Here is a 26603-nt window from a genome sequence, read left to right as displayed (position 1 = left end):
CCACCGCCATTGCCACTCCACGGGCTGTACTCCCGGTGCGGAGCCCGGTGCCCCGGCCCCTTTTGGGGGACCGCCCCCCTCGCCTTCGCTGGGCCGCCAGGTGGCGCGCCGGCCGGCGTCTCCTTGGTAGCGGCGGCGCTGGGCGGGCGGTCGCGCGTCGCCAATCGGCGCGCTGCAAGATGGCGGCCGCGGGAAGCGTGGTGCGGAGGGGCGGACCGGCCGGGCTGGGCAGCGGGCGGGAGCCATAGGGCCGCGGTTGGTCTCCGGGTGCGTCGTCTCCCGCGGCCCCCTGCATGGAACGCGGCGGCAGCCAGCTGGACCTCGACTTCTCGCAGCAGGCCACGCCCCTTCTGATCGTGGAGGACTCACAGCCCGAGAGCGCCGTCTCGTTGGAGGACGAGGAGCAGGCCTGCCTCGGCGTGTTGGCCCGGCGGCTGCCGGCACGGCTAAGCCCGAGTCCCGTTCTGGTGAGCGCTCAGCGCGGCGGCGGCGCGGCCAAACCCGGCTCGGCCCGGCGCTGACGCGTCTCTCTTGCAGGAAGTCGTCTGTGGTCCAGCCGGCAGACGGGCACCCGCGGGCGGCGGGACGGCCCGGGAGCGACTCACAGGTAAGAGCTGGGTAGGGCGTCGCGTCTTGCCCGGCTTGGGGGCGCAGCTGTGCTAACGGTGCTGTGCTTGCAGAGCCGATGGAGAGCCCTGCCCGCTCGGACGTCGCTGGCCCGCAGGAGCTTGTCGCTGAGGAAGTCCAACCGCCCGGCGGGGAGAACAGGTACCGGGGCCCAAAATCATGCGGGCCGAGGATGGACTTAAAATACGCGGTCAGTGCTGGCTGCGGCCGCGGCCGGCCGGGCCTCGCGTCTTTCCGGGGTGCGCGGTTCGGAGGGCTCGGGAGTGCCCGCTCAGGTGCTGCGGCTGCGAAGCAGCCTCTGGGAACACTGCCGGCTGTGAGAAAGCAGCCATCGGGTAGCGCCGAGGCGATGCGAGTCTCTCTGTTGCAGTGCCCTTGGGAAGGCTGGAGGAAGAGGTGAAGGTGATGCAGAGGACGGTGCTACTTCACTCTGTGTAGAAGGTGACTTCTCCATTTCAGGTGTCTTCTTGGGGCTGTGAATCGATAAGCATCTGTGCAGTTTTTCAGTTCACCTGCCTTCTTTGTTGCTCTAGGGTAGTTGTGCCGTTAATAATGGGTCAGAAATTGGCATCCTTTTCTGGAGGCTGATCTGCGTGCTTTCGTGGTTTAAAAAAAAAAAAAAGAGTAATTGTGACTTCATATCGTTAACGAGGATCTTGGCGACAGAAAATGGCTTAAAAGAGGCATAGATGCATCGTGGGCATTAGGAAATGAAGCCTTTTTGTGGCAAAGAATTCTTGGTGTGATGGTTGTCATCATCCGACTTTCAGGCACAGGCTATGTGTTATCAGAATTGTTTTATCATCATAGAATCAAAAATCTGCAGTTCCTAATGGTGTTATGTAAGACCTTGCTGATTAACACTGATTTCTGAGTTAAGGGCCGCTCTCCCTGCTCTCTTGCCGTATTTTTAATTAGTATAGGTGAGATCATCGTCTGTTAGTTTATTCAGAGTTTCAGCAATAGCCTAAATACTTCTCAGAGGTTGTATCTTTTTCCCTTGTAAAGTGATAGATGGCTCTTAGACTTTTTGGTGTTTTGGGGGGGGGGGGGGCATGTTTTTAGGATATATATATTAGTAGTGGGTATTTGTTGTTAGATACAGGCATGTCACAGCTGCAGTTTGGAGCTCTAGAGCTCTCTCAGAGCCAGGACTTTGAGAGTGATTCCGTACCCAATGAAGAAGATGCTCGGCAGCAGTTTCACCCTGGAGCTGCTGTCCCTTCTTCCAGAGTTGTGAAGAACGATGCTGAAGATGGTATGTGGGAATGTCCTTTTGGTGCTCTGTCATTTTCTTCTGGTTTCTTTGTTACAGATGTTATGTTTCTTAGACAGAAAATACAGTTGACAGCTCATTAGTAGTTGAAAAAAAATTGCCTCTTCTTCTGGGCTAGGTCATTTGTTTTCCTGTAGCTGGCCAAGTGCTGTCATTGGTTTGTGCACCTCTCTTTCCTAATTTATTTCCAGAATATGCAGGCAGTCTGATAATGAATTCCCTCCCTGTTAAAAACCTCATCCTGTCCTTTTTGTTCTTATCACTGATCATTAAAGATTTTTAATATTATGTTTTTCATAATAAATCTCATCTTGATATCTGTAATTCACAGAACTGCACTTCTTTTTGTATATTAATCCAGGTGACCTGAGTAATAAATAGGTTTTGTTTGTTTGTTTCTTACTTTCTCTTTTGCTAGAACTGCACAGGGACAGCACAGAAACTGTCTCCAGCACAGAAGCACACACTGATTTGGAAGGCCAGCCAGAGAAGTCTGAAAGGTAAAGCAGTCCATGTTCTTTGTAGGTCTCTTGCTGACATTCTGGAAGTAGATTTGTGCCTTTTTTTTTTTTTTTTTACTAGATTTTTAGAGGTAGGAAGGTTCAGGCTTCAAGGCAAAAGAGAGGAGTAAAGGGAAATATACAGTAATGATGAGACCTTTTTGTAGCAGTGATGACTAAAGAGTGCTTTTACCATTCCTAGCTGAGAAAAGAGGTGGTGTCCAACTCTTAATTAATCACAGATACCAATAGGTTTATTTTCAAGGGAGAATGCACTGGGTAATAAAATATGCTAATAATTTTCTTAAACACATTGAATATATGAAAAATAATAATTCAGTTTAAGTCACAGAAGTTATTTCACGAAAATTTAATCATTGCAGCATGGGCTTTGGCCTTGCAGGAGAACTCTGGATGCTACATGATGGCTGTACTGGGATGCTTTTGAGTGTTTGCAGTTGCAAGCTTTGTTATTTTAATTATTTCTAAATGAAACTTCAGTTTCTTGAAAACTATATCTTTTATGCCAGACAGAATAATAATTAGCCCATCTCATATTCTCATGTTCTGCTGCAAAAGAATATTCAAAAGGAGGTGAAACAGAATTCCTAGTATGCACACTGAATTGAAGTCAGTAGAACAATCTGCATTCCGTTGAAACATCACTTAGATTAGTAAAAAACTTAGAAAACAATTCTGAAAATGCAACTTGTCAAGGATGAGCATGTTGTTTCGTCAGGAAAGAGAGGCTGGTCTTCCTTTTACTCTCTCTTTTTTTTTTTTTTTTTCCCTACATGTGATATACACAAGTGAATAGCTCTCATTTGTGTTGATAAATTTCCTTTACAGTGTTGCAGTATTACTTCATACTTGAAATTTCTCAGGTCACTGACTGTGTCTTGCTTTTCCAGAACTCTGCAGGAAGCAGATGAGCATACCAGGAAACAAATGCCTGTTTGTGACCCCACTGAAACTGAGAAATCCCTTGATTCTGGTCATGAGGAGTTGGATGTCTTGTCAAGTCAAGAAGAGATGTTTCCTGAGAATAATGCAACAGGTAATAGCAGACATGCAGAGCCAAAATGTGTGTCCCAAAACTCGTCATAATCATCATCCCTGATTGATCTTTCTAGTCATGTAGTGTTTCAGGGTGCAGAGTGCTGTGAGTATTTTTCACATAATTTCTGCTAAAATTGACAGTGCTTTGGAAACAAGGCCATAACCTCTTTCACTATACTGTGGAACAATGTCTAAACGTTATTTTGTGTTAGAACAGTTACACTGGCTTGTTAAATACATTTAATTTCCTTTCTTTCTGTGTCCCTTGAAGAACAAACCAAACAAAACCCCCCAACCTTTTTATTCTTTTCTGAAACTGGCAAGAATGCTCACCTTTTGTAGTGACACACAATCTGAAGTATGGATAAGTAGGGTAGGCAAATACCGCAGGCTTCCTTATGCTGGGTTACTTTGGAGTTCCACCTAACTCCTCTGAACTGGCATTTCTGTTTGGGATAAAACAGGATCCTGAAAGCAAAACCTTTGTACCACAATTTTAGTCAGTTTTATTTGTCATCTAGGTCAGTGTTCTTTTGCTGTAAGAGAAGAGATATATGAAATAGGATCAGGAAGAGTGATCATCCCTGATGTTGGAGCCACTGGGAATTTTTCCTTGAAAATCCCAAATGAGGAAGATAAAAATCTATACTATAGGTGCAAACTTAATTTTTTCACCTTAACTATATAATAGTGACATTTCACAAGTATAGCTTCCTCAGCTCTGTGGAAAATCAGCTTGTCCTTGCCCACCTGAGAAGCAGCTGCACAGTGTGAATATAATTTCTCAGAATTTTATGCTCATCTTGGCTAAATTTCTGTCATGAGTTTAATTGAATCTGCTGATGACCTGTGTTAACCCAGGACAATTTCTGATCTTGTTTCCATTTGTGAAAACCACTGCAGAGTGTGGCTCTCAGACCACCAGGCTGAAAGAGGAAAGAGCCCCAGCATGCACCCCTGCCCACAGCCTGCAGCTGCTGCAGCTCTCTGGACAGCAGGAGAATCATCCCATGTAAGCAGCAAATACACTCAGGTTATTGCAGCAGTTCAGTTTGCAGCAGTGCAATCCCATCACTATTTATTGAAGGACCTGTGCTTGATTTTAAGCAATCAGTGTTTTAGTTTTGCACTGTGAGAGAAGCATGTCTTTATTTTGTGAAGAAATGAACTAATGATGCCTGTATGGTCACTGGCCATTTCTCAAGTCTCTTGCTAGTAAACACCTGGCACTGCCCTTTTATGTGAGGATTCCTGCTGTGATAAGCTGGAGCTACATTTGGGGAAAAGTTAATGCATCCTTCAGTGATGTGTAGTCCTCCATTCCATGTTCCTTTTTCTTGATCTGCAGTGTATCTTCAGGCCTAGTTATTCCTCCTCCTGTTGCCTTTGGATCCAATGCTCTTGTCCCCAGCAGTCCTACTGAACAGGAACAAGCCAAAGGTAAGTTTTTCTGGATATTAGTCTGTGGTTGTGTTTCTGTGCTCTGTGGTTTCAAAACCTGCTAAAATTTTATGTGAAGGGTGAAACAGGATTGAGAGCCCTGAAAGAGGTAGGTGGAGATCTGTGTTTGTGACTCAGATACTGATGTATTGTTGCTGTGTCCTGCATAGTTATCATAATAAAACTAGTTCTATTGACTAGCTCCCCTTCACTTGAAAGATGAGAAATACTTCACATGGGATAGAGATTGCTGGTTGTAGTTGTCCTCCTTTCTTAATGACAAGCCAGTCTTGCTTCAAACAAACATGTGAATTAAGGCTGTACAGTTAGGGCAATAGAAAGGACAGAGGACTATGCTGTAATAGTTACTTTATCTGAACTTGGATGACATGCACAGTGTTTTAAAAAGCTTTCATATGTCAGCATTTTAGAATGCCCTGGCAAAGGAGGAATTGTTCCATTTGATACCTTGGTTAGTAAACATCTTCTCTAAGCACCTATTTGCCATCAGAGGTAACACATCCATCCGTACAGACTTGTATGATGCGAGATCACCATTCTTCTCTGCTAGATTGCTGTCACAGAATGTGGAATGCTTCTAGAGTAGGTATTTTGTTAGCCAGGGTTTAGATGGGGTTCCTTTTTAATAAAGAAAGAAAAAGGAAAAAGAAACATCAGAGGTGTGCTTTCTATAAATTTCAGAAACCCTCTTCTAACTGTAGAAGTTCTAGATGTGTAGCCAAGTAGTGATAAGGATGTTTTTGTTGATCATCTTGTTTGTTTGTTTGTTTTTCCTCCAAAAAGAATTCACCCTGAGAGATGATTTTTAGCTTCATGCATTAAATTATGACAAAGTTGCATATGCCACTAAGGACAAGTTTTTTAATACAATGTTGGAAACTTTAGGTACAACACAAGAATTTACTGGTTATGTGTTTTCTTTCTAACCAGATGAACAGATGGATATATCTGCCCCTGCAGAAGGAAGAGAGCTGAGAGGAAAGCAGAGAGGAAATACACTGGAAGAGGTGACCATCCCATGTATCCCACCAGAACCTGTTTGCTTGCCACAGGCTTCAACTCCAGTGTCCCAGAGTGCCCCAAGCTTCTTTCCAGGATCTTTATCTATACCATCACAACCAGAGTTCTCTCATGTAAGAGAGAGTGTAGATGTCTTTTCTGCTGCAGAGGATGTGTGTTTGAGTCAGCCTCTGTGCTTCTGTGTTGAGCTTCCCTGTTCCCACCAGTCACAGCTATATATTGATCATACTTTGTGGCAGTTTATCCTGTAGAGAACATGCAGAACAGCTTTAGAGGGCATAGTGAGTCATAAACCTAGAATCTGTTGTCTTCTAATATATACTAAGAATCTTTTTTGTGCCTTTTTTTTGTTTTCCCTGTGTGAAAGGCTTCTATTTTCTAATGGTGAACTGGGCCTCCTGCATCTCAAAACTGTGACATAAATTAGACTTTTATCAGCATAGACTTTACTATCATTTGTCATGGAGAAAGTGAAGCTGTCCTTTTCTCCTACAAGGATTCATTTGCTGCCTTTTTCAAGTTGCTTGTTCTTATTATCTGTTATTTTCTTTCTGGAAGTTATTACTGTCCAAAAGTATTTAACACCAGGAAATAAAGGTTGTACTAGAGCCTTGTGTAGTCAAAGCAGGGCTTCTCCTTAGCTGAAAGTGGCTTTTATGCTAATATAATAGATTCCTACGGAGAATCTTTTTAGAACCCTTAGTTGTTTGACTAAAGCTAGTTAGTTAGTTGCCATACTTGACCTGTGCTTCATGATTTGGCTGTGAGAGGTGTACCAAGGATTGTGCCTGACTTTGCCACAGAGGTATGAAAAAGCAATGGGTGATGATATTTCTCAGCAAGAGCAGGGCAGTTATGACTCCTGCGAATGGAGGGGGAAGTCTGGGGCTTTTTTCATCTGTAGTTTGTGCTAAGCTTGCTCTGCTTCATAATCCAGTGTAACGTTCAAGGAATAACAAACATCCCTAATCAGGATGCCCTGGTACTCTGTGTCCCACTTTTTTCATTTTAGGATATCTTTGTTCCAACTCAGAGCCCTGAGAAGAACCATGAAGGAGAAGAAAAAACTGCTGCTTCAACTGATTTATGCTTACCAGAAGATCCCTCTGGATGCACAGATACTTTGTTAAAGATGACTACAGGTGACTCTGCATCACAGCCTTCTGAGTCTTGCAAGCTGATGCTTTCTGCAAGTCAGTGTAGCCAGCCCACAAATACAGAGGTCAGTTCAGGCTCTCTGAGCATGGACCAAGATAATAAAATCACACAGGTAGAGGTGATTTCTGAATGCAAGGCCTCAGACTTGGAACTCTCCTCTGTGGAGAGTGGCACCATAAAACCGAGGCTGGATGCAGGTGACCGTGCCCTCTCTGGAAACTGTGAGAAAGAGAAAAAGGAGGATTTACTGACTGCAGGAAAGCCTGTAATGAAGTTAGTTAGTGCATGTGTAGCAGGAGAAGGGTCATTTGTTCCTACAGGTAATAAAGAGATTAAGTGTGTTTCTGGAAGTCAGGCTGCTGCAGATCAGTCTGGTCTGCCTGGGATTTTGCCATATGCTCAGGATGGAGAAGCAAAGTCTGAGGATTCTCCTTTGGAAGAGACTTCTGAACCCGAAGCTATTCCTGAGACTCAGTGTGAAGAAGAAGAAAAAACGCAAGAGAAGCAAATAAATGAAGCTGGATCCCTTGATGATATGGCACTTTCTCAAAGGTTTAGTTTTGAAAAGGAAGCTCAGTGTCATGAAGATATGGAAGTGGACTTTGTTGATGGTTCGTGTAAAAATAGCAAAAATCTGTCTGATCAGGCCCAAGAGATTGGACCAGAAAGCCAGGGAAAAGAACCTTCAGAAGATACTTCTACTTTTGGTCCCAGAGAGGCAAAGAGCATGGATAAACTGCCCTTTAAGGCTGCTTTGGAGAACATGCCAAAGCTCAATAAAGTTTTATCTAAGCTTTCTGGGGGGGAGCTACTGGAACAGCACAACAATTTGTCCCCCAAGTTGAAGAGTGATATTCTATCAGAAGCAGTGCTATGTGCCAAGAAACAGCCAGATTGTTCAGAATTAGGACAGACCATGATAAAAGGGAATCAGCCACCACCTGAAGAGAGAGGGGCTGACATGCTGGTGGCTCAGCAGAAGAATCAAGTGCCAAAGAGCACGGAGGACACTGTTGTGACAAGGAATCTGGAGCGTGAAGAGCAGATGCAGCCACAGGAGAGGGCAACTGCTAAATCCCCAAGTCCTTCCAGTGGTAAGTGAATTTAGGTTAGTAGTTCACAGGTGTGTATTTCGAATACTGTCAAGGACAGCTGTATGCAACCTTCAGTGTTTCCAGGGAGCACAGGCCTTGCTGTGTGTTGAACAGTGTCTCTTAGAGCAGCTCTGTATGTTACAAGGTTGCATGCGTAACATGCGTTTATGTTTTCTCCCCTTCCACACGCTACTGTAGGTGAGAATGCTAAAGTAATTATTGTTCCTGGTGCTGCCTTGCTGTTTGCTGGCAGAAATGTAGAGCAGCTTTGAAAACTCAGAATGCTGTGACCTTGACAATGCGTAGGGATTTTTGTAACTTGTTGGGTTTTTTTCTTCCCTCCATAAGGAACAACAGCAGTGTCCTTGAAAGGAAAAGAGTGTGTGATAGTCTGTTCTTTCTCTCTTGTAGTTCTCCTTTTTTTTTTCTTTTCTTCTGATTTGTTTTTCATTCTCAGTGGAGAATTTTCTTTGTGGAGGTGCATAGAGCTTTGAGCCAGGAACTAATAACAGCAACTTTATCTTGAGCTTCTCACCAGTGTGTAGGCTGTGGTGTGGCAAATACTGTGGTGATGCACTGAAATCCTTTCACCATGCTGTTATGTAGTTACGCAAGAAATGGGGGATGCTGCACCACCCAAGTTTGTGGAGCTTTTGTTTTAGTTGGCTTCATTTAAAAACATACAAGTTCTGTACTCCTCTGATGAGAAAGTCATAGCAAACAAAGCTGTGCTAGAGCTTTGTCATGGATGTGTTTGAGATCTCGGTGATCTTTCATTAAACCACAGGATTAGAGAGAGAGAGTTTTCTCCCTCTCATGGTGAAAGTAGGTGGCTTCAGTCTTCTGAAGCTGGTGATAGTGGAAGGTGAGGATCTGAAAATGTTAGTTGTCAGCCAGGTGATGGTTGTCTTTACATCTGAACATGACTGGTATGTTAGTAGAGGTCTATTTCACTCTTCACTGATTTGCTAGGTAGTTTATGTCTTTCAGTTAGAGCATAGTGGAAGATCAATAGTTATGCAGTAGTGTTGGAAGTAAATGTGGTGCCTTGCAAGGAAGGTGTTTGTGAACCATCTGATAGATCAGATTGACCAGTATGTGATTTCGATTTGGGGAACCTATGGAGCTGTGAGCTAGACTGAATTTCTCTTGCCACTTAAAGGTGATGATATTGTTGTATAGCCCTGTCATCTGTTCTGCAGGGCTTTGTTCAAGTGATAAGATTTTATAGTTGTTCCTTTTGAGAAATTAGGGTAAGAAATGCTGCTTAGAAAACATTTTCTGGCACTTGGCCTTCTTTTTCCCTCTATGTACCCCATTGATAACTGGGCCTGAATAATTGTCTTTGTCAGGGAAGAACATCTTTCTTGTCTCCTCTGCCAGTTGATGCTTGGTTGTTTTTTTTTTTTTTTTTCAAGAACTGTGCATTTCTTCAAAACTTCCTCAGAACTTCTCTCATGATTCTCCTGAGTCCAAGATTTTTTGTTACTGTTTTCTGAACTACTTGTTTAATTTTTCTGGTTACAAACTGATCCTTACTGGCCTATGTGGCAACTTGGGCTGTTTCTTCCTGAAAGCCTTTTGAGCTCGTTCTTATGTGGTTCCCTCCCCTTTTCTTCAGTTCTTGTGACCTTGAAGCGTGCTGACTTCTGGAACGTGATCCTGTTTGGAAAGGTCAAAATGGCAGATTTCAAAAAAGCAGCAAGATGAAGAGCTTTCTTCTTTATGTCTGAACAGAAGTAGGTGAGATGACTTTGAAGTGCTAGATGGAGGCTTGGATGCCAAGGGACTCAGTGTAATACTTATCTGTGTTTTTCTTACCATGTTTACTGATGAGTTTGAGAAAGATAACTATTTAATAGTATGGAACTGGCTGTTGAGAAGCTCAAGATGCCAAAAATAGGATGAAAGTAGTGTTTTATGTTGCAAGATAAGAATGACAGGTAAATGTTGATACCTGTTCACATTAGATTACAGTGAGGTGTGGAAAGGAGATTTGAATGTTTATGCAGGTTGTCAGTTTTGGAAAGACTTCCAGCAAAAGACAATAGCAATTCTCAAGCTAGATTTTGCTGTAAGTATCCATAGACCTGTTTTAACACAAAGTAAAGCTCAAATAGATTTAGAGGAATCTGGATCCTTGTGGCCACAGCTTTTTAACTTCAGTGACATCTGAAAACAGCTGCAGTGGTTACTTTACTTGGAGTTAAATGTATGTTCAGGTGTGTAAAAAATGCCCATGCTTTAGGGGTTCTGGTGTCATCTTGGTTTAGATTTAGAACCTCTACTTGCCCAGTGACATCGTTATGCAGATGAATGTTAAGCTCTGTTTGGTGTACCAGCTGTCACACCCGCTTAATGAACATCAGTCTGGCACCCATCCTGCTGAACGTGGTAGGACCAGTCAGGTGTTTGGGAGCTTTCTGCATTCTTTAACATCCTGTAACAAGTGATCGTCAGTTTCTTTTGTAATGTTACAGCAAACTACTTACTTGTTGAGCATGAAAGCAGAGTATCGCAGCTGGACAGAAGCAGTTGATTGATTGATTGATTTTAATTCATTGCATTTTCTGATAGGAGAGTCTTTGTTGGCTTGGGGAACTGGTTGTAATTGCTGGGTGCAGTTTGGTGGGGTATTCCATCAGTCAAGAGAGTCACATCATCAATTTCAGATTTAGGTTCTTTGCGGCATTTAGATGTGTCTTAGCAACATCTTATGTGAAGTTTGGAGGCTGCCTCTAATGATATTTAGGGAAAGCTTTGAATATTGTTTATAAGTGGTACAATTGAATCATGCTGGTTTTTTCAAAGCAGGGGGAAAAAAAAAAAGAACCGACAACATTTTTCCAAATCTGTCACTGTAGCAAACAGTATCTGAATCACCAGGGTTTGAGATACTCTGTGGACCCGAGAGATGCTTTGTTACTGTCGGGTTATTCTGTTTTCAGTTAATGGCAGTTCTGGGGTTTTGTTGTGGAGGTCTTTCCTGTTCAGTGGCTTGCAATAGGTCCTTGTGCTTTTGTGATAGCCAAAGACTGAGAATCGTGGTCTCTGTGAACTGAGATACTACGGCAGTCAGAGGAGCAGCTACACTGCATCAATCTAGCTTGGACTGCCAAGTTCCCCCAGTATTGAATAGCAGAAGGGCACAAGTGCAATGGGAAGAGAGTTCTGAAGGAGCTTCTCTGTTGTCATCAAGAAAAGTATGATTTAGGAACATGCTTGAACCTGAAGTGGTGTCTTGTTTTTTATAGTGCTTTGAGGGGATCTGGTCAAAGTGCTGGTCAGAAGTTCAAAGGTGGTGTGATCCCATTGCATTTTGTGACCTCAAATTAACTTTTCTGTGTTCAAGTCCAGGGCATTTGGTACTCTGGGACTGTGTATTTCTTATGGCAGTTTGGCATAGACAAGAGAACAGTACCAATACTTGAATTTAGGAACAGTATCATTTTTAATAAGTAATATGTTTGGCAGTACTCTGCTGTAACAGTGATAAGCACTCATAAGCTGTTTGTAAGGAGCAGTACTGGGCCTTTGAATGCATGGTGTGCCCATAGAGTGAGAATGCAACAGCCCTGTGAAAGCCCCATTGCAAAAAATACACCTTAGACTGGTTGCAAGGATGATGAGGCTGCTGAACAATGTCTTTAAAACTTGTAATAGCAGGGCAAGTGGTGGTTTTTGGATGGTCAGTTGGTGCTTTTCACTGGTTGGGTTTTCTTCTGTGAGGGGATGATGTCTTTGTCCTGTATTTATGGCTTCACTTGCCACAAGGTCCTTATGTAACTTAAGAATGGTGCACTGCATCTGGCTACGACTAGAAGTTGTATCTGAATATCTTGTGCTAGCTCTTGAATTTAATTAACTTGAATTTGTGTTCTCATTACCTTAACTAACACTTTTCCAATAGTGTTCAGTTTTTGGTTTCATTGTGGGTTTTTTTTGGTTTTGTTTTGGGTTTTTTTTTGTGGTTTTTTTTTTTTTTTTTTTTTTTTGTTGTTTTTTAAATACATAATTCTTAAAATCCAGGAGTTATGTAAAATGTGACTTGAATTATTCTAGTAAAATCCTGAATGAAATCTAAAGAACAAACACAGTTTTGCAGAAAAGGGAAAAGGAAGGATAGTGACAAAGATGATAAAAACCTGGGGTTATGTGAAAGGAGAGAGCATTTAACTTGGTTTCAAATGTTTTTTTAACTGTTAAATCCTGCAAAATCCACATGTGGTAAATCCACCAAAGTGTGGTTTCCCCCATTGCTCTCTACAACTCCCTGAGAGGAGGTCACACTGAGGGAGGGGTTGGTCTCTTCTCCTTAGTATCAGGTGATAGAATGAGAGGAAATGGCCTGAAATTGTGCCAGGGGAGGTTTAGGTTGGATTTTAGGAAAAAAATATTTGCTGCAAGAGTGGTCAGGCATTGGAACAGGCTGGTCAGGGAGGTGGTGGGGTCACCATCCCTGAAGGTGTGCAAGAAATGTGGACATGGCACTTTGGGATGTGGTTTAATGGCCACAGTGGTGTTAGGTTGATGGTTGGACTTGATGCTCTTTGAGGTCTTTTCCAACCAAAACAATTCTGTGATGGGATAGGTTGCCTCAGCCAGCAGACCCTGCAGACCCTTTGTGCTGGGGATTGCACAAGAGGGAGCACAAGTACTGGAAAGGACAGGAGGATGGGACCAGCCCTTCTGGTAGCAGCCTGTGGCTGGTTGTCACGCTGCAGTGTCTGTTATTTCTCTTAAAGCTGACTTCCCAGGCAAGTTTCTGCTGTCATCATCTAACCCTTAGCTGGCTACTACTAATTGTTTGGGCTTATAGGCGGCTGAGGTGTATCTGCTGACCTCTTATTCAAGGCTGTTTGATGATAAAGCTTCATTCTGTTTGAGTTTCAAGTTATTAATTCAGGCAGCACATAGCTCTGCCAATTCACTTCTGTCCTAACCTTCATTTGTGTTTCTGGCCTCTCCTCAGTTTTCTGTGGAAAATCCTGAGCATGTCTGAAACAGAGATGCAGTTTGCACCTGGGGACAGCAGCATCAAGTTGAACACAGCCCAGATTTGCACTAAGAAAGATTTTTCACACAAAGTGTGAGGCAGATCAGTTAGTGCAGCTGTCCTGAAACCATTAACTGTTCTGGGGGGTTTGTAGAGGACAGCACTAGGATTATGCTTTTCCCCATTTCCACAACACAGTGAACCTGTGCTTTTGGTGTTTGAACCAAAGTAGTCCCCTGAAATTACTAATCCTGCTGTTTTCTGTCTTTTAGGAACCCCATTTCATTTTACTTTGCCAAAGGAGGGTGATGTCATTCAGCCCTTGACTAGCATAACCCCACCTCTTACTGGGCACCTTAAGATGGGACCCAGAAGACACAGCACACCAATTGGTGAGTTTGACCCAAATTACCCTGTTCTGCAGTAGAAGCCTGTTTGGAAGCTATTGATTCTTGGTGCAGGATCTGATGGATAACTCAAACCTACCTTGGCAAAACCAATTGCTTTTCTATGGGGAGTGTCTCATCCTTTTTCCACGCTTCCCTTGTTTCCCTCTGTCTCTATTTGCTCCCTGGATATGGGGTGGTACAGAACATGTCTTCCTTGTGCTTGGTGCCTTCCTACCTACAGGTCCACTAAATGCAAAAGACCCTTCCAGGCAGTGAAAGAGCTTAGACTAAAATAAGATTGTTCCTAGTATTTATCATCTTTTAGCAGGGCTTTCTCTGCTAGGATCATAAAACAGCACCCTGCATTTGCTGGATGAAAGGAAATGTGTATTTCTGCTTGGGTAATGGAGTATTCTGTTGCAAACTAAGGGTGTTTGATGATACAGCATCATTCTGTGTAAGGTTTGGGTTATTAATTCAGGCAATACATAGCTCTGTGATGCAGAACTGCCAGGCACTCGATAGGAATGTCTCCTACTGCACTATTGCTGATAGTGCTTCTGCAAAACAGAACCAGGATCTGCACTCTAGCAGTGTCAATGACAGTAAGTCCTTTTTGGTTTAATTTTTTTTTTTTCTTTCCTGTTTTCAGTGGATGGCAGTTGCCCAGACAACACTATAGCAACTAGTGATGTTACAGCAGAGGGAACAATGGGGACCAACAATGTCACTGTGGAAAGTGCAGATGTGTCAGAAGTGTGTGAGAAAGGAGATTCTCATGAGGTTCCTGAGGCTGATGCAAAACTCTCTCTGCGGATGAACCTCGTCACCCCTGTGAATGATGGGAGTGAGGAATCCCTGCCCTTCAGCTTGGAAAGTAAGAGGATGAAACCTTGAAGCATACAGGTCCTACTAGATGTCATCCCTAACTCAAACCTTTTTGTGGCATTCGAGACAGTTTCTGAGTCTCTGTAATTATTCTCGTTTTTCTTTTTGGGCAGTGTCACTTAAATTTGTTTCTCTGTTTCTGCAATGCTCTAAGCAAGGATGGAGTGAGAGGAGAGGCCTCTGTTGTGAGGAAAGGTATTTCCAGCAGACTGGTAATTGTGATGTGTACTAGCACAGGAAGGGGAGTTTGATTATATTAGGAGGGAAGAGATTTTAGAAGTACAATCTGGACAACAAAGCTTTGCAGCATTTTAATCAGAGCTGTGACATTTGGTCTAATAGTCCAAACCTTGTAGAAAATTAGATCTGCAGTGAGAACTTAGACAGGGAGGCCTTTGAGTGTGGGGAGCTGGGGAACAGAGAGGTCTATTGAGGTGACACAGAAATCATCCTGCCCTTCCCTCTCGTTTCAGAGCCTACGGGCAGTGACAGGAAGGATGGAGTCTCTGCTGCTGCTGAGGCTGCTGCCAGGTAACTGGGCTTGTTGCTGCACAGAGTTAATACGAAGGTCTGGGCAGATCATTTTTCCACTTGTTTTCAGGAGCATGAAGTGCTTTTAGCAGTAGCCATGACATGGACCCTATAGCTCTTGCAGCAGGTTTTAAGTACATAGGCAAGGCAGGTGCCCCACCTGCTCTTTCACTGCAGGCTTTGTGCTTCCTACTAATGCCAATGTTTTGCCACCTCCTGATTGTAGTCAAAGCAGAAATTCATGTCTTGTGCAGTCCAGGATGCAAGTCAAATAACTGGTTTTCTGCTTTCTTTCCTTTTTGTGTAATTTTCTGTAAAATCTCTGAGGAGTTCTGCAAGTGAAGAAAGAGAACTCTGTGATCTGAAGCTGACACAAACAACTAGGTCACTGATATTCTGAAATAACAGTTTAACATGTTGACCAAAACATAAGCAGTGAGAAAGCTTTGAAATGAACTCAATCTGTTGTCAGAGGATTCCATGCTGGATAGTAATCATGCCTCAGTGCTGAGGAGGAGTGGCAGTCACTCCTTACTGCTGGAGGGTGGGTTGCCTTTGTAGGTACAGATTGAACTTGGATCTCTCAGGGCCTACTTTATGACTGCCATTCCTGCTGTTTTTGTGCTGTCAGGGAAAATCCTGATCTATAACTGGTCTAATTGTGTCCCCTGGTGGGTACCAGAGGTAGGTTGGTGAAAATCCTGATGGCTCTGCAGTTTCCCACACTGGGTTTTCTGGAACCGTAATGTTGCTTTTGGCTGTTAGGGTGTCTGCAGAAATGCTTATGCAGATTGCAGCTGGCTCCTTGACCTTGGGACTGACCATCTCACTTACCCTGTGGTTGTATAGGTCAACAAGCTCAGTACCAGTTGTTGCTTTCACAAGGGACTAGACAGCTCTTGTTTTGCTATAATGAGAGATTTTCTCACTCCCTGATGCTTTTTTTGTTTGTTTGTTTTAAATCTGCATTGCTAGCTCCCAGAGAGCATCATCTGTGTTTAGTCGTGTCTGTGAAGTTCGTCGAGAGGATGAGGCCAGAGGTCATGGTCTTTCCACTTCTCCATTTAGGTAACTCCTCACAGTCTTTGCCTGCCAGTCCTGGTTGGATTTATATGCACGTGTGCATTTTCTACATCAAAGAAATTGCACTAAGTCATTGTCTTTTGGTGAGTTAGAAGTATGTTGGGGACAATGGGGTAAGTATAATAAGTGCCGCACATTTGTATCTCACTTGGTAATCTGATTTTCCTGTTTGGGCAGTGATGGGATTCCATTTGGTAAAATCTGAGGCTTGAGAGAGCTGAGTTCATTCTTACAGGTGTTTAAATGTCTTTTCTTTTCTTTCTCCTCTTCCAAGATCTTCAGACTTACTGTGTTCATTACTGTTTCTGCTATTGTCTCCCTTCCAGCAAAGTTTTTGCTGTCTCTGGTTGCTTTGAAAAGGGCGTACTGCTGCATTATCTTATGGTGATAAGGGCACTGGCTGGAGGGCCAGGTGTAGAAATCTCTCTTCAGTGTTTTCAAAATCTATCTTTGGATAGGGCAGTGAGGTCTTGAGTTGTGGAGAAAGAATAACCTGACTTTGAAGAGCACTGAGTAATTATACCTAAGAGTGTAATGAATAGGGAGTTGCAGGGCTGGGCCATAGACAGAAGGGAAACAGTCACTCCTCAGTCCTTGAGGACCTGAGGAAAGCCAAATGTGTACTTCTAGTAAGGCTCAGTGTACAGTCCCTTACAGGAGCTGCTAACACTTGACAGTGCAGACAGCTCCTAATGACAACAGCAGCATTTGTATTTGTGCTCCTGCCTCTTCTTGCTGTGTGCCATTGCCAGTTTCAAGTCAGTGAAGTGCTGAAGCAGCAGTAGCTTCCAGAGGGCAGGACCTCCAGAAGCATGCTGCGTAGCTGATGCCTGAGGTGTGGAGTAGAGATTGCTTTATCAGTGTTTGGGAAAGCACCTAGCCCTCTGCAGGTGTCAGCCATTCTTCTTGCCATGTGAATCACTTGAGAAATGTGGAAAGATTATTTTGTAATTTGAGACTTGCTGAGTTCTGTGCAATCTGAAGCTTCTGAATGTGCTTTAACTCAAGTGGCAGCGTATTGGTTGTCTTGCTTTTTTTTTAATCAATAGTTTTGATCTGTATGTAACTGGTTTGCAGGGGGAATCTGTTCAGTTTTCCTGGCACACAAGATGATGATCTACATACAAACCCCAATGACTGGCAGTACCAACAACACAAGGCAGATGACAGTGGTCAACGGGTCCTAATTCCTCAGAGAATGCAGCAGGACTGCCATCAAAAACCTTCTTGTGCTGAGGATGGGGAATCTATGGAGACTGGTATTGATAGCACTCAGACAGAAGAAAGGAGAATGCAGAAGAAATCAAGCAAGGCTGTTAAAACTGATGAAAGCCAAGAGAGGTGGGCAAGTACCAGGAATAAAGGGATTCAGACTACAGCAGTCTGTCTTTTTACCCCAACAACTGTGACAACAGCAACACAGACATCAGAAGAAATCTGTAGGCACGTGGAAGTGGGAACCAGTATGTCTGGTCAGAGACCTGGGAGACAAGATGCAAATGTTCAAACTGAGGAGAGTAGGGGAAAGCTCATGAATGCTGCTGGAGAGGACACAGACTCTCTGCACAGTCAGGTGGGTTGAGGGCTCTCTGTATCTAATGTCACTGCATCCCTTCAGCCAGTAAATTCACTAACAGTAGCTTCTCTAATGTGATATGTCAGAGAGTCCACTGAAGGAAACAACTAAGCAAGTTTGCTGTTTTCTTCTTGGATTGCTGTAATTTCCCTTCTTCTACCTGTCAGCAGAATGTGTCCAGTTCTCCCTAGTTTAAGGTTGCTGCAAAAAGTTTCCTTATCCTAGCATTTGAACGTGGCATGAAGAAACTGTACCGTAGAGATAGCTCTAGCCAGAAATTAATTGGGGTTTGTTGTGGTCTGTTTTGGTGTTAATTAGTCCTGTTTATTTCAGGGAGAGGAGGAGTTTAACCTCCTTCACCCTCCCAAAGGCCAAGTTCAGCGCCGCCACATGCGAACCATTCGAGAGGTGCGCACCGTTGTTACACGTGTGATAACTGATGTCTACTACATCAATGGTGCAGAGGTGGAACGAAAGGTAGTTGAGGTAAGTTCTTGGTTTCAGGGCTAAATGTAGTGATATGTTGGCAGAAAAATAAAATCAGTGTTCTGTGGCTGCAGAACATGAGCTGAGGAGTAAGCATGCTGCGATGGCACTTTTATTCATGACCAAATGTAGACTGCTAGTGCATGGCGAGAGCTGTGTGGTTGTTTTGGTGTGTTTCCTGGCCCCTGCTGTATTCTGAAGACACAGTAACTTTTCTTCTCAAAGAACAGAACAAGAAACTTTACTGTGTGCTTTCAAAGGGTTTAAAAATCTTGGAATTTTTCAGGATAGAGATTTTGCAATGGGCAGAAATTCTTCCAGTACGTAAAAATCTGCCTGTAAAATTGAACTACGTTTAACCTATTTTGCATCTCAGTGTAATTTTTAACTGCATTCTTTTTGAGTCCTGTGGACCAGATGCTCTAAGAGGTCTACAAAAATCAACTCAAACCTCACAATTAAACAAGCTGACAAATGTTTATTGGATGTACACAGGAATCATGTCAGCCTGCCAGCAATAAAACCTTACTGCTGTTCTGCTCTACGAGTAAAGCACACAAGAGTCTGGTGCTGTGGTGTTACAAGAAGTAATGACACTAAGGGATAAATTAGTTCAAAGCAAAGCTTACACTTACCCAGGAAATTCCTTACTGTGAGAGAGAATTATTTTCCTCAAAATGTGCCTCTGTAGGTTGTGTAACCACACTCATATCACCATTTCAAATTAATCTATCAACTTTTGATAGCACTATTTTGTAGAGGAATTTTTTTTTTATATCTGTAACACTGTAATGGCTCCAAGTGACCACCTGTCTGAAGCTGATCTTGGGCTATTAGTAACCAAAGGCTGCTAATGTCTCCTTGTTTGTTGCAGTCACACTCTTGACACCAGGCTCATTTTGTACTACATTTTGTACAGAGGCTCTGTCCTGTCCTCTGTGTTCTTGGTGTGACTTCTTCACACAGGAGCTGCAGGCCTGTAGTGAGAGATTCACTGTCTGCCACTGAGCAGTGCAGACACAAATCTGCATGGCTATCTTCAGATCATGGATATGGGCTCAGCTTGTCTGTGCATTTGCATGGTGGCTGTAGAGCTTCTGTCTATCAGCTGCATCACTTTATCGCTTCAGACAAACCTCTTTTGTTCTCTTAAGGAAACTGAGGAGCCTGTGGTGGAGTGCCAGGAGTGTGAGACTGACACATCCTCCTCCAGAAATGCAGTGGGATCATCGCTGACCTCAGGGGACCTTGCTGATGTCAGCTCCTTCTCATCTAAGGCCTCAAGCCTCCACCGTACGTCCAGTGGAACTAGCAGTGGTCACTCTGCTGCACACGGCAGCAGCTCAGGACGAGGGACCGGAACTGTCAAAGGGAAAGTGTGTGGGACAGAAACTGGAGCGTTTGCTTTACCCATTGGCAGAGGTGTCCTAGGAAAATTAAGGTATGTGCAGAGTCTTGGGAAAGGAAGCACAGGGATTTTGCAGAAGACAACAGCTGGCTTGGGTGGAGTGTGAAGCAGGGTAAACCCTACACGAAGAATTTTTTGGGAAGGATCTGGCTTAATGAACACGAGATCATCAAGATCAGCAGCTGCAGAGTAGTATAATAGAAGGAGGAAGGTTTTGAGAGACAAGGGATAGTGCTGGGATACACAAGGCTTGAAAGCATAAGGAGATAGTCTTTGCTTGCACAACTGTTCTCCCTAAAGGAGTATTCTTATGAGGCATTGCTTTGCCTAAGCTCTGGGTTCTTCTTTACCTGTTATGAGATCACAGAGAAAAGGGGGGGATCCTAATGAGATGGCTTCTCTTTTCAGAGCAGTTAACTCAAATTCTCTAGCCCTAGGAAAGGAGCTGGTCAGCCAGCATCTCCGCTCAGAGTTAGCCAGGCAGGAGCACTTGAGGAAGAAGAGGACTCTATACCTGGCACTCGTCAGGGTGGCAGAGCACCTGGGACACCTCGTGGGCGGGGAAGAAGAGGCCGCCCACCATCTCGAGCAACAGGAACAAGGTACCCAGGGAAAAAGAGGCTGCAGCTTTAATTTATTGCCAAGGAATTTATCTGCTGTCTGAATATGACAGAGGAAGAGGAGCACTGAATGTTTTGGGAGCTAGTTTTTGGTGATACCATGTAGCAGCTGCAAGCGTCTCACCTAAGTATTTTTTGTTTAGTAATTGTTTTTCCTCGTCCTTATGGGACTGTTTTTTTTTTCTACAGAGATTCAGCTGGACTACCAGGCGTGGAGGATCTCTCAACTACAGCATCACCTGAGGAGAAATCATTTACTCGTTCAGTTCGCCTGCCAGATGGAGGGGAGAAATCTGACACTTCTGGCTTCTGTGCCTTACGTCGAAGTGACTCTCCAGAAATACCATTACAAATGGTGACAGGGCATACAGACTGTACAGACTCGTCCTCTGGGAACAGCTTTGTGGGCCTCAGGGTTGTAGCAAAGTGGTCCTCAAATGGGTACTTCTATTCTGGGATGATTACCCAGGATGTTGGGGCAGGAAAATACAAGCTGCTGTTTGATGATGGATATGAATGTGATGTGCTAGGAAAAGATATTTTGCTCTGTGATCCTATCCCACTGGAAACGGAGGTGACTGCACTCTCAGAGGACGAGTACTTTAGTGCAGGTAAGGGCAGTACTTGAGCTCCATTCTTGAGTTTCCTGAGTTGCTAAATGCAACAGGAAATGGGTGCTTATCCAGAAGGATAAGACACCTAGGTGTAGTTGGTTAACAGGTGTCGTTTGCTGCCTCCTCAGGTGTGGTGAAGGGACATCGGAAGGAGTCTGGAGAGCTATACTACTGCATTGAAAAGGAGGGCCAGAGGAAGTGGTACAAACGAATGGCTGTGATTCTGTCTCTGGAACAAGGAAACAAGCTCCGGGAGCAGTTTGGGCTAGGCCCTTATGAACCTGTTACCCCCCTGACCAAAGCAGCTGACATCAGTCTTGGTAAGGGGAGGTGCTGTTTACCTACTGGCTATGCTGTTCTGCCTCTTGTGCCTTTGAGCTGCTGCTGGTTGCTGATCTGAATTACCAATGTTTAAATCTTTCTGGGTATTCAGCAGAGTTTTTGAGATCCTTTTCGTGTCTTGCTCAGAAACTTAGTGGTATTGCCTGGCTTGTGGAAATCAGGAGAGTGGCCTGCTCCTATGGCAGCAATACTGCTGTACTCATGTACACTTGGGGGATGGCTTCTGTGAGGATTTGATCTCTGTCAGAGGGTGGTAGTGTGTGCCTTCTAGGTTCCACTGAGTTAAAACACTTCTGTACAGATTGGTAGGTTGAAAGCTCATGGATTTAGGTGAGCCAGTGACTGATCTTTGCCTGCTGTATTGCAGATAACCTCGTGGAGGGGAAGCGGAAGCGACGTGGTAACCTTGGCTCTCCCAGCACTTCCAGCAGCAGCACAACTCCCACTCGCAGAGGGCAGGAGAGCCCACGTGTCCCCCCAGGCACACTCTCTGGGAAAAGGAAACTCGTTGCTTCTGAAGATGAGAGATCCCCTGCTAAACGTGGCCGCAAGTCCACAGTGATGAAGCCTGGTGAACCTTGTTTTCTGCTCTGAAACTTGCATTCAGCTAGTTTTTATTTTTTCCTTCCTGGTATTTCTGATTGATTCCCTCCCCACTACCCCTCGCTTTCCATAAGCAGAAAGTAGATGAGATTGCTTGTTTGCCCTACAGGATTTGAGATGGATTCTCCCTGGCTGCATTCAGCAGCCAGAAGTATTTTTAACAGGCTGAGTTCTTATCTGCTATCTAAATGTTCTGACCTTAATGCTGTGATTTGCCTCTCTCCTTTCTTAACTCTGTTACCTGTTTAGTCAGTCCTGAACACCTAGCTGTTAAAGGAACTCTTCACAGCTCCAAGTGTTGTTTCAGGATGTTGGCAGACTGGCAAACATTGTCCCAGCAGTCATTCAGGTTTTGATTTGAAGGTTCATTGTAACCAGAAGGGTGAAAGATCCCTGTTTCCTAGTATAATCCTAACCCAGTTCTGCCTCTCTGTCTCCTCCAGTAAAACAGCTGAAGTTGAACACAACCCAAATCTTACCCAAGGTCTTTGTGCTGAACCTGACTTTTGAGACTCATGGTGCTTCTGTCTCTCTGCAGGAGCTGTCAGAGCCGGAGAGTTTGTAAGCACCTGTGAAGGTGGAGATGCTGTAGATCCTCCAGTACTGGAGGACCATCTCGGACCCTTGCCCCACAATAAGACCCTTTTTTTGGGCTATGCCTTTCTCCTCACCATGGCAACACCCAGTGACAAATTGGCCAATCACCAGAAGCCATCAGATGGTCCTACGGGGAGTAGTGAGGAAGAAGAAGGTGAGACAAATCTTAACCATTGCATTTCCAAGTGGAATGTTGTGGCTTTGGGAAAAACCCTGTCTGATCAGGCATTTGTGTCAGTGCTTGTTTTACTCTTTTGCTCTTTAATCCTTGCAGAAAGGACCTAAGAATCAGTTTTTGTTTTAGAGAATTTGCAGCCTGAAATGCAGCAGACCTCAATGATGATCACAGGACTGTTCAGCAAGTTAAGAAAGGTGTGAAAATTAGTGAGATCAGCAGCTGCAGAATAGTATAGTAGAAGAAGGAAGGTTTTGAGAGACAAGGGATAGTGCTGGGAAACACAAGACTTGTAAGCATGAAGGGGTTGCTCCAGTTTGCCTTTGTCAGGCTCATGTTTTACGCAGTGAACTGCAGCATGAGAACAGTGTCTAGGTGCTCACTTGGCTGGTTTGGGTAGTGCCATGCTTCCCTTTCTGCTGCCTTTGCTTGGTTGGTTGGGTTTTGACTCACCCTAGGGTTTTCTCTAGACATCTTTGGGAGAAAGGCTAGGGTCTCTTACTGGAACAGGTGAGAGCTCTGTAGACTCAGGATTATTTGGACACAAGCAGAAAGATTATAGCCAAAACTTCTGTTTCTGCTGTAGAATTTCTAGAGATCACTCCATATGACAAACACTACATAGCACAGCAGCTGCGAGCAGGAGCTGGATATGTCCTGGAAGACTTCAATGAAACCCAGGTAAGGCCTCACTTACTCATGTAAAAAAAAAAAGGCATGGAGTAGTTGAGATTGGGAGGAATTTCTGGAGCTCATCCAACCCCCCCTGCTGAAAGCAGGGCCAAATAGAGATTACTTAAATCCTTGTACAGTTGAGTTTTGAGTATGCTCAAGGACAGAAACTTCACCACCTTTTTGGGCAATTTGATCCAATGTTTGACCACCCTCAATTAAAAAGAAAAAAAAAAAAGGGTATTTCCTGTATTTCAATTTGTGAGTGTTGCTTGTCCTTTTAGTGGGTAGCACCAAGAGTCTGACTCCACCTTTTGTACACCCTTTTATCAGTCCTGGTAAGACCACCCAGGCTTTCCCTTCTGGACCTTAACAAAAGCTCAGCTCTCTCAGCCTCTTCTGTGTGTCAGACGCTCCAGTCTCTACCTATATTTAGTGGTCCTTTGCTGGGCCTGCTCTACTGTGTCCTGTGATGTTCTTGTATTGCAGAACCTAGGAGTGGATGCAGGACCCCAGATGTGGTCTCACCATTCCTCTCTGCCTCAGAACACTTAGAAGTAGAGCTCTTCACTTACCACCTCTACTTAGACAACTAAATTTAAGAGTCACTTTTACTTAAATCTAGATCTTTAACAAAGAGGGTAAATTGTTCTTGGAGGACCTTGTCTGAGGATGGGAGTCTTCTGTAGTGACTTAAGAGTGTCAAAGAGGAGTCTTCTCCTTTGTCTGAACTGGAAGGTCTATGACAAAAAAACTGCCAGGCAGGGCTTTTGCCCACAGAGAGCATAGCTTGGAGTAGGTGATGGTTACAGGTATTCCCAGTTCAGAGTCTGTTCATAACCCACCTTTCACATCTCCTGTCTGTGAAGATCAGTGTTTCAGGTGTTTCCTTCTTTCACATGTTGAGCAGCAAGATAATTTGTGGGGATTTCTGAGGGGCTGTCTCCTGCTTACATGTTTTTTTATCTCTGAAGTGTAATGCAGCCTACCAGTGTCTGCTAATTGCAGACCAGCATTGCCGGACCCGGAAATACTTGCTGTGCCTTGCCAGGGGGATCCCCTGCGTGTCCCACATCTGGGTCCATGACAGCTGCCACGCCAACCAGCTCCAGAATTACCGGAATTACCTTCTGCCAGCTGGTTATAGCCTCCAGGAGCAAAAATTGCTAGAATGGTAAGTGCCAAATAACCATGATCCAAGTCCACAGACAGAGGATTTAATTGGAGAGAAGTGTTAGGCCTGGGGGGCTTTTGAATGCTGCAAGTACTGGAGGTGGCCCTAGCACTGCTCCCCATGCTGTCTCTTCATATAGGAACAGCACTTCCATCTTTCCTTGGATTTGCAGTGATCTTTAATGCCAAGGCACACAAAAAAGACCATCTCCTGGGAAGTGATAAAGAGGTCAGTCTCCTCGTGAGGAAGATTGAATTCATACAACACTTCCCACACACTTGGCTGACTTGTGCAATTGCTCAGAAATGGATGAAGGAGAGCAACACTGCTGCACTTTGCTTTTCCTTTGCTATGTGTTGAAACCAGCCTCTGCAGATTATCTGGAATCTAATCCTGCAGGGCTGTTCTCAGAACAGTTGTCAGGTCAGATACCTTGGGCAAGGTGGAGGGTGGACAAAAGCAATTTGTAAATCTCTGTGAGCTCTTGGGCAGCAGACCTGTGCCTGCCCACTCTGCCCTGTCTAAGCAGAGGCATTTTGGGTATGCACAAAGGTGGTTCAGGATGAAGAAGGAGCTTAGCCTAACTTTGAATCCCGGCTGCTGCACACTGCCCCCTCTAGCACTGTGTTACTGTCTGCAGAGAGATTTGTGCCAGGTGTTTCAGGAGGGGTGGGAGAGCAGGTCACTGTACACCAGATACTGAAAGAACCATTATGGGAACCAGCTGGGTGACTAGAAGTAGATAATGGTCCTCAAAGTCTCAGACTATTGGGTATTAGCAGTCTACCTTTCTCCTCTTTATTTTGTAGGCATCCACGAGAGAACCCATTCCATAACTTGAAGGTTCTCCTGGTGTCAGACCAGCAGCAAAACTTCCTTGATCTGTGGTCTGAAATCCTCATGACAGGAGGAGCAGCATCCGTAAAGCAGCATTACGCAAATGCTCACAAGAAAGGTACTCATTGGCCAGTTTCTCAGGCCTAGTGCTTTGGAACCCCATGCAATTTAGGATGTCTTACAAGATTGTTTAAACATAAAGGCAGGGAAAAGTAGAAATACTAGCTCTCTCCATGAATGTAGTCCCAGAGACAGAGATGCTACAGCAATTCAGGACACAAGCCCTCAGCTTCCAGCTCATGTTGAAGGGAAACAGGCAGGAGTTGCTCCTGCACTTTCTGCTGGCCACTCAGCTCAATGTAGGCCAGAAGTCATGGTCATATAGTCCTGCCTGTAATGGCTACTAGTTTTCTGTTAATTTCTATCTGAAGTAGAGGGAATTGTTTACTGGCAAGGTGCAGAGTTCTGTAGAGCACATTTCAATGTCTACAAAGAGAGAAGTCCCTGGCTAGGAATGTGAAGACATGAAAGAAAGATACATAATGGTGAAACCCACTGATCTTCTGCTGCAGAGATCTTTTTTCTTTTCACCTGCCATATGCCTGTCTTTCCTTCTGTGCAGATCTTGCTTTGGGTGTTTATGACGTGGTGGTGACTGACCTTTCCTGCCCAGCTGGTGTCTTGAAGTGTGCAGAAGCTTTACAGCTGCCTGTTGTCTCACAAGAGTGGGTGATCCAGAGCCTTATTGCTGGGGAGAGAGTAGGCTACAACAAGCACCCAAAATACAAACATGATTATGTCCCCCACTAAACGAAACCTTTGCCCTGCTGTCTCCATGTTGTGCAGACTGTGTTTTAATCACGTTTTAAATGTTTGTGTAATTGGACAGTGTGCATGGATTACTGTATATAGTTTTATCTGCTGGACTTTTATGATGAAATAAATGTTCAATCTCTTGTGGTAGATGCTGAGCCTCCTCATTTATCTTGAGTTGCTCCTGGGCTCTGCCTCCCAAGGAGGGAAAAAAAAGAAATACTTACATTTCTCTGAGCTGAACAGCACTACTCTTCTAATCAACACAAAATAAATTGTGAAGGAAGGGAGAGTCTGTCACCACTGCAGTGGTGGTGTGGAAAGCCGCTCCTGTCATTCACCCACATGGATTTGGAGCAAGATTGGCTGTTAGAGCAAGGTTAGGAAATCTCAGTAACATATGCAAGCAGTTCCTTCCAGCTGCTGCTTTTTGTTGAAGAAGGATGCCACTCTCGTCCCCTTGGCACCTGGGTGCAGACATTGACAATATTCCACATAATTGCATGACAAGATGGTTTTATTTTGGTTAATCAGGATAGTCACTAGTAGCATTCTAAATACTCTTGAGTGGAAACAGTACATTGAGAGCTGGCATCCTAGTTAA

At 44.2% G+C, this 26603-nt stretch overlaps 1 protein-coding gene across 1 annotated transcript; it reads left to right on the top strand.

Annotated features, from left to right (window-relative positions):
• The first annotated feature begins 293 nt into the window (after positions 1-293).
• Positions 294-26102, top strand: TP53BP1 (tumor protein p53 binding protein 1). The gene is made up of 27 exons (XM_054388241.1): positions 294-467; positions 538-607; positions 681-768; positions 998-1068; positions 1727-1885; positions 2322-2403; positions 3315-3465; positions 4356-4474; positions 4811-4902; positions 5854-6056; positions 6956-8195; positions 13464-13583; positions 14233-14457; positions 14942-14999; positions 15975-16067; positions 17160-17655; positions 17992-18144; positions 19299-19585; positions 19984-20154; positions 20362-20783; positions 20915-21106; positions 21496-21699; positions 22270-22482; positions 23090-23184; positions 24150-24349; positions 25159-25304; positions 25809-26102. Exons 1-27 carry the CDS (start codon positions 294-296, stop codon positions 25994-25996), a joined length of 5712 nt encoding a protein of 1903 aa, XP_054244216.1. The 3' UTR covers positions 25997-26102.
• Positions 26103-26603: the final 501 nt, after the last annotated feature.

This window comes from Indicator indicator, chromosome 16 (assembly GCF_027791375.1).
Source record: "Indicator indicator isolate 239-I01 chromosome 16, UM_Iind_1.1, whole genome shotgun sequence".
Taxonomy (NCBI): domain Eukaryota; kingdom Metazoa; phylum Chordata; class Aves; order Piciformes; family Indicatoridae; genus Indicator; species Indicator indicator.
This window is presented reverse-complemented; position numbering and strand designations above follow the sequence as displayed.

Bases quoted from the DNA above. Each gene is read 5' to 3' on its own strand.
- TP53BP1 (XM_054388241.1), top strand. From the start codon at position 294: ATGGAACGCGGCGGCAGCCAGCTGGACCTCGACTTCTCGCAGCAGGCC. The intron at 19,586-19,983 runs GTATGTGCAGAG...CAAATTCTCTAG, and splicing joins GGTGTCCTAGGAAAATTAAG to CCCTAGGAAAGGAGCTGGTC. The intron at 25,305-25,808 runs GTACTCATTGGC...CCTTCTGTGCAG, and splicing joins CGCAAATGCTCACAAGAAAG to ATCTTGCTTTGGGTGTTTAT.